The sequence below is a fragment of the Medicago truncatula genome, chromosome 2, assembly GCF_003473485.1.
Source record: "Medicago truncatula cultivar Jemalong A17 chromosome 2, MtrunA17r5.0-ANR, whole genome shotgun sequence".
NCBI classification, from domain to species: domain Eukaryota; kingdom Viridiplantae; phylum Streptophyta; class Magnoliopsida; order Fabales; family Fabaceae; genus Medicago; species Medicago truncatula.
In genome coordinates this window covers 42,970,821-42,978,273 of record NC_053043.1, presented here as the reverse complement: position 1 = coordinate 42,978,273, position 7,453 = coordinate 42,970,821, and the positions used below count along the sequence as shown (strand labels likewise).

Below are 7,453 nucleotides of genomic sequence, written 5' to 3'. Positions count from 1 at the left end.
AATTTAATGAATAATGAAATACACTAACCTAGGGGAAGAAATCGGTGAAAAATGCTTGTATTCCATTTCAGCTATCTAAATAATAGGAAGAAAAAAAAAAAGAAACACGCAAGGAAGGAAAAAATTGCTTAATAAGAGAGGAAGAGTAAATTCAGAGTAGCTGCAATTTTGTAAACACAAGGGAACAAATTATAAAATTAACCATATAGGATATCTTTATACGGAAATAAATGCTACACTGTTTTTCAAAAATCATTTGATAAGACACCACTATGTTTAGCCCACCAAAGCTAAAACACATCCATGAAGGATATCTCCAAACTCATTACTGCTGAGCACATTGTACTCTTTGAGCACCACCAGGCATTTCATCATCCTCATCATATGCCTCTTGCTGAGCTTGCTGCCTTCTTCTCGTCTCTTCTTCAATGTTGACATCATGAAGTGTTGTCTCCTCACACTCATCCAGCTCCATGTCTGTCAACTGTGATACAGGCCTTGCTGGGAGAATTGTCTCCAAAGCCTTAACCTGATCAAGAGTCAGAGACTCGGGGAACTCCACAGTGAAGTGAATGTAAAGCTTGCCCTTCATGAAAGGCCTCTGGTACATTGGCATTCCTTCATCATTGATTGCCTTGTATGAATCTGCAATAACCAAAAAGATTGAAAATTTCAATATACCAAAGCAAAACAAAATTCCAACTACTCAAAAATATTTTGACAATGCAGTAATCAAGATGCAAATAATCCACATACCAGGCTTGACAACTTCTCCAGGGTTTGATTTAATCAATAGTTGGCGAGAATCCAAATGAGTCAGCGCGAATTGGAAACCACACAAAGCCTCGGTGAGGGACAATGTGTGCTCTACAAAAAGATCTTCACCCTTTCTCTTGAACTTGGGGTGTTCCTTCTGTTGAAGTACAAAGACGATATCCCCAGTAACTGTATCCGGCTGCAAGACAAACAAAAAGTTAAAATCGGTATCAAGATCTTCAACAATCGAGCTCAAACTGAGGAACGCTATGAACCAAAACATACCGCTTCATCAGCTTCACCAGGGAATGTGATCTTCTGGCCATTTTGCATTCCCTTCTCAACATGAACTTCAAGTACTTTCTTCTGTTGAACGACCTTCTCTCCCTTGCACTGTGGGCATCGATCTTTGTCACTGATGGTCTCTCCAGTACCCTTGCATTCATTGCAAGGATGTTGCATTTGCTGAATCATATTAGCACCCAAATGCCTCATAGAAATCTTCATACCAGAACCTTGACAACCAGCACAGGTCATTGAAGCACCAGATTTTGAACCTTTCCTGTAATCAAATCAATCAACAAAGTAAGAACTTCGAGCCATTAGAAAAATACCAACAAACATGCAGATAGACCTTCCATAACACATACCCATTGCACTTGGAGCACAAGACATTTCGTGAAAGAGAAAGCTTCTTAGATGTCCCAAGGTAAAGATCCTCCAAAGATACCTTCAAGGGGTGGACGACATCCTCACCACGTCTCTGCCTCCTTCCTCTGCTACTACCACCACCTGTTCACAAATACAATATGATTAAGAAATAATCATACCAACAGTTATCGATTGAATAATCCCTAATCTTCTAAATTAAAATTAAAATAACAAACAAGAAACCATACCAGGAAATCCACCTCCACCAAAGAAGGATGAGAATATATCAAATGGGTCATGGCCACCGCCACCGCCACCCATTCCTTCCTTAAGAGCATCTTCACCATACTGATCATATACCTCACGCTTCTCAGGATCACTCAAAACCTCATAAGCTTGTGCAAGCTCTTTGAACTATATGAAGAAAAAAAAAAACACAAATTAATTCCTAATTTCATCTAGTAACTAATCACACCAAAAACCAAAATCAAGATACCATAACACATGCGTCACACTAACCTAAAACTAACTAATCACAACCTAAATCTAAAACTGATTATATAATTCAATCATCAATATCAAATTCCAATTGTATAATCAATATCCTAAAACTAACTAATCACAATCCAATCCCAACAATGATTATATAATTCAATCATCAATATCAATCCCAATTGTAAACTCAATATCAATACAACTAACAACAATCAATTATATCTAAAAATTCCACTTTTTAAACAAAATCAATCACTCATCTCTAAATTTATGAACATAAAAATCACTTTTTTATAATCTATAACAAATCAATCACTTATCTCTAAATTTATGAACATAAAAATCACTTTTTTATAATCTATAACAAATAAACCCCAACAAACATCATTCTACCAGCAGCCCACAACCCTAATTCAATCAAACTAATTCTAAAATCAACTAATCAAATTCAAACCACAACAATTATCAAATCCAATCATCAACATCAATTGATCAAATAACAAACCAAATCAGACAATCCAATAATCGAATACAAAGATAAAAAACCAACCTTTTCAGGATCACCACCCTTATCAGGATGATTCTTAATCGCAGCTTTTTTATACGCTTTCTTCAAATCATCAGGAGAAGCATTCTTCGAAACACCAAGAATTTCATAGTATTTAGTGTTATCACTTTTCTTAGGGGCTCTTCCAAACATCTTCAAATCTCACAAATTTCACAATCGAAGTCGAAAACCTAACCCTAATTTTCAAGCTTTGTGAATTCTTTTTTGTTAGATCTCAACGGAATTGTGAAGTTGTGAACTACGTGATGCTGTGGGAAAGTAATTGTCGCGCGTTTATATAGTGGTTTTTTTTTTAATGATCGGCTAGGATTTAATCTTGGGTTTTTTTTTAGGTTATACTAGAAGGATCTAGAATTATTTTTGCGCCAAGTGATTTAGTGAGAAAGTGTGGACCGTTGGATTTGCATCACATGTGGATCTTGGTTTTTATTCTAGATCTTTCTTCGCATGTTTTTTATTTTTATTGTTTTTATATTTTTTGACAATATCTTTATTGGTTTTATTTTTTGAGGAAATCTTTACTTTTTTTTTTTTTTTTTTAATTCTTTCCCACCTATTTCGTCTATCCTTGACTTCTCCGGTATTCCATTGAAAATTCCACTCTTAACCATGTGTGAATTATCTAATGTATAACAACAATATAAATCCCCGCAACAACTAAAGAAAACAACAATATTGTTATAAGAAATCTTTTTTTTTTTTTTGAAATAACAATATTGTTATAAGAAAACATAAAACCGAAATTATCTTAGTCCTAGAATTATCATAAGAAAATAACAATATTGTTATAAAAAATCATAAAACCTAAATTATCCTAGTCCTAGAATTATAATAATAGGTCTATAATTGTGAAATATCTATCTATAACGTCAACTTATAATAGTAAGGGTCAATTATCTATCTAAATGTCAACTTACAATAATAGAGCAAATAATTTCATACATGTAATAGTGATAAATTTGGTAGTATAAATAGCACCTATGATTCATGTAAAAACACCATTTTGATAAATCTAAACATATCATTCTACTTGTACCAAAAAAAAAACATATCATTCTACTTCATTATGTTATCTTTTAATTTTATCTACCACATGTGTCTCATAACAGCTAGATGATATTTAACACACTAAAAATATTTTCATCATTATCCAACGGTAATGAACAGTAAAATCAACGGTAACGAACAATAAAATTAATGGTAATGAATAAAAAATTTAACATTATTTCCTTATCTCTCAACAGTAACAATAACATATACTTTACAAAATTCACTCTATAAATACTTCACATTCATTCATAATTTTCACATCATTCTCAAAATATTTACTCACATATTCAAAATGGCTAAATGTTTTCTTGTATACGTCACTCTACTTGTCATTGTTTTATTCCTTATCAGTATTATCAATATTGAAGAATTAGGAAAATGTTATGTAGGATTAGTTATATTTAGTATTTTACCATTACTAGACTTAGCCTGGATTATTACCATTTGTTTTGATAGAAACTTAGATTAAAATTTAAAACATTGTCATGGTTTTTGTAATTGTTGTTATTATATAAAATGTTTTTTTTTTATTTTCATCATAATTTATACATTAAATGTTGATTATTCTCTTATGTATTCTAGATATAATTATGTTGAATGTTAAGCACCATTCAAAATTTTAAACATGACTGGGGCAACTACATAACTTGGAAAAACAACTTAATTAAGTATATTGCATGTCTGGGACTCAACAAAATCCTTGAAGTAGACAATTTGGGAGTTGACTAAGAGGAATTGGCAAAGAGAAAGTTGATAATAAATGGGATAATCAAACACCACCTTGATGATGGATTACAAACAACATACTTGAATGCAAAGGATCCCAAGATATTGTGGTTTAAGTTGAAGACAAAATTTAGACATCAAAGGAAAGTCTTATTGCCCTCGTTGATGGATCAGTGGTACAATTAAGGTTTTAAGATTATAAAAGTGTTTTTGCATATAACTCTGTCATGCACCAAATTATAACACAGTTAAAATTTTGTGGCATAGTTATAATCGAAGAGGAAACTTTGGAAAACATATTCTCAACTTTTCATGCATCTCAGATATCCCCAAGTTGTAAATTATAACTTTTCTTGTATTTTATAAAAAAACTAAATAATTTTTTCTTGTAAGTTATTAATTTATTAAGTATGTCTAAGAGGCGTCGGTTTAGTGGTAAGGACTTAACTTTATTATTTTGAGGGACAATAGTTTAAATCCCGCATGAAAGAATTGGAATATGGTCATTAATTTTTGAAGAAGTTAAACTTCAAATTTGAGACCTTAAAATGAACACATTCTAAAGTCTCTCAAGTCAACACCACTAAATTAATCTAAATGGGTGTAGTATATCGTTGTTAATATCACATTATCAATAATAGTTTCGGCTTTTCCAATTATTTTTAAAATTATTGTATTGAGTATTATTATTATGCTTTTTTAAAAACAAAAATATTTGTTTGCACGTTTTCAAATTCCAAAGAGTTGAGGGTGGTTGAATTGATGAATCTGAGGACATCCGAAGGTCATCTCCGGAGCATCATCAAGTTTTTTGTCACTTTGTATGTTTTGTGGTCCTGCTGATCAGATAGAAAGGCAACAATGGTTTTTTTTTTCCAAAAGGCAAAGATAACCATGGTAGTGTAATGAAGGAAGTATATGAGATTATTCAGAAGGTGAGGTACAATCAATGTAGATAGCAGCATGTAATATCAAAGGAATTTGAGTCAAAGCTGAGAAAGGGAGTATGGTTGGAGGCTCGGAGCTACCTATCAGAACGTATATGCATTGAATTCTACGGGAGTCATAGTCCTTGAATTTTTTTTATTTTATGGGGAAGATTCGGAGCAATTCGATTAAGTAGTCTGAAAACCCGATTTTTGCCTAAGAACGGGTAACAATGACCCAAAACAGAAGGATGAGAGTTAGGAAGATTAATATTATCCCTAAAATGACTATCCATGTTACAAACTTGTTTAGAATTTATGCTAATACAGTTTGGATTATATAATCCGGACTGTTTTACCTTGAAAAATGGTGTTCAGAGGGTTTCCGGATTATGTAATCCGGAAACATCATGTAACGCGTCCTATTTTTTGAAGTTTCCGGATTACAAAATCCGTTACTCATTTACGTAGGGCGCGCGAGGAAAGACATAGGGTGGGAAAAGTAATGCTCTAGTTTTAAATGGATGGATTCAAACCAATTCATTAACAATTTTTTTTGTTTGATGGATGGATTGGGTGGATTTTGTAGTGGATGGATATGGATCTCATGGATCATATTGTCACCCCTACGTAATTATAATGCACGTCAATAGTGTTTTTACTAGTGGCATGTGAATGAATAATTCTATCTTTATCTTTTGCGTTCCTTCTTGACTATAAAAGAAGAAGAATTGTAACATCTTTTTCACAACTTGAATGAAAGAAAAATCATAGTGTGTTTTAAGAAAAACATGTCTTTTAATATTAAAAGTATGAGATTAAAGTCACAGGAGGGAATCTCTTTCTCATTCAAAACACATTTTTAAATAAAAAAATGATTGTTTGACAACATATGTATATCTGTCTTTTGTACCCAAAAATACATATATTTGAGCATAATTTAGATTGTTATTATTGATTTCGTTCATATTTGAACATCTAAAAAGTTTAGGTAATGATGTTTAAAATTGTTGTTACGTGTATTGTTCAACCAAAAAAAAATTGTTACGTGTAGTTATTGAATTGTGACAACTTTCGAATGTTTTTTTTAAGGAACTTTCTAATGTTGTTAACCAACCACATATGTGACTTTATACCCTGTGATTGATTTCAGTCTCATTAGTTAACTTTCTATGTTAGCTTCTTTCCAATTTTAGATATTGTTATGCTGGTGTTAATTAAAGGGCACATCGCAAGACTTAAGGGTGTGTTTGTTTGAGGGTTGTAAAACTTATTCCTGGGAATAGGAGGTTGGAAACATAATGAGGCCATCAATAATTATACCCATGTTTGTTATAAAGGAAAAAAGATATATTTCTACGAAAGAATTATACCCATGGAAAACTTCATTCCCGTCGATTATTTTGTGCAAAATAATGTGTTAACCCCACTAATCCACTAACCCCATACCTTAACTGCCGTAACATTTTCTTTTTCTTCTTTTACATGTACTTATTATTATTTTTTGGTACATATTATCTTAATTAATTAGGAAAATGAACATCCATTTATACACACGATGAAACATAATTTTTATAATATTTAAAATAATTACAATTGATAGAAATTTTAAAAGATTATTCCCAGGAACTTAAATTGTTATCCAAACACTTTTATTAAACATTCCTTGGAAAAAAATTCCCATCATTATAGGACAGTTAATCCTGGGAATAAATTTTGTAACCCAGAAACAAACATACCCTAATATTTTTGCACGGCTTCTCACTAGTGTAACGAAAACAACTTTTCCAAAGACAAAAGAAAGAAGACAACAATACCTAAAAATTATTTATGAATGTATGGCTTCAAATGCCAAATACAAGGTCTTGTAGGTTACCATGCCAATTTTAATTTAAAGTATGTAATCTAACCACCTAATGAGTTGAAACTATCAAGATAAAGTTCTCTTGTGTTTACGCCCAGTGTTAAAGTGATAAAGAAAGCGTTAGATATTATTTTTAATTTTTAATAAAAGAAAACAAATATATAACTCTTAAAAGAGTGATACTAGTCTAGTACTAGAACCTCAAGGGGAAAAAATTAACGTAACAAAACTTGTCACAGTACCTATTCTAAGATTTTCACATACCATGTCAGAATTTTACACCTAATATATCCCATCATTTTTTCTCCACATTCCTATAATCTTCCACACAATCTTAACGAGTTATATATTTTGGTGACACCTAATTTAAAAGGTGATGTGCTTTAACAACAAAAAGATATGCCAAGCTCCTAAATA

The 7,453-nt window shown here is 31.8% G+C and overlaps 1 protein-coding gene across 1 annotated transcript; it reads right to left on the bottom strand.

The window, feature by feature from the left end:
• Positions 1-104: 104 nt before the first annotated feature.
• On the bottom strand, positions 105-2,735 carry LOC11414402 (dnaJ protein homolog 2). The gene is made up of 6 exons (XM_003596868.4): positions 2,453-2,735; positions 1,656-1,821; positions 1,407-1,548; positions 1,042-1,318; positions 757-955; positions 105-645 (listed from the first exon to the last, which is right to left on the bottom strand). The coding sequence occupies exons 1-6, from the start codon at positions 2,600-2,602 to the stop codon at positions 326-328; spliced, it is 1,254 nt and encodes a 417-aa protein (XP_003596916.1). The 5' UTR covers positions 2,603-2,735; the 3' UTR covers positions 105-325.
• Positions 2,736-7,453: the final 4,718 nt, after the last annotated feature.

Coding starts and splice junctions, on each gene's coding strand:
- LOC11414402 (XM_003596868.4), bottom strand. CDS start 2,602: ATGTTTGGAAGAGCCCCTAAGAAAAGTGATAACACTAAATACTATGAA. Junction 1,549..1,655: donor TGGTGGAGGTGGATTTCCTG/GTATGGTTTCTT, acceptor ATTTGTGAACAG/GTGGTGGTAGTAGCAGAGGA. Junction 956..1,041: donor CTGGTGAAGCTGATGAAGCG/GTATGTTTTGGT, acceptor TTTGTCTTGCAG/CCGGATACAGTTACTGGGGA.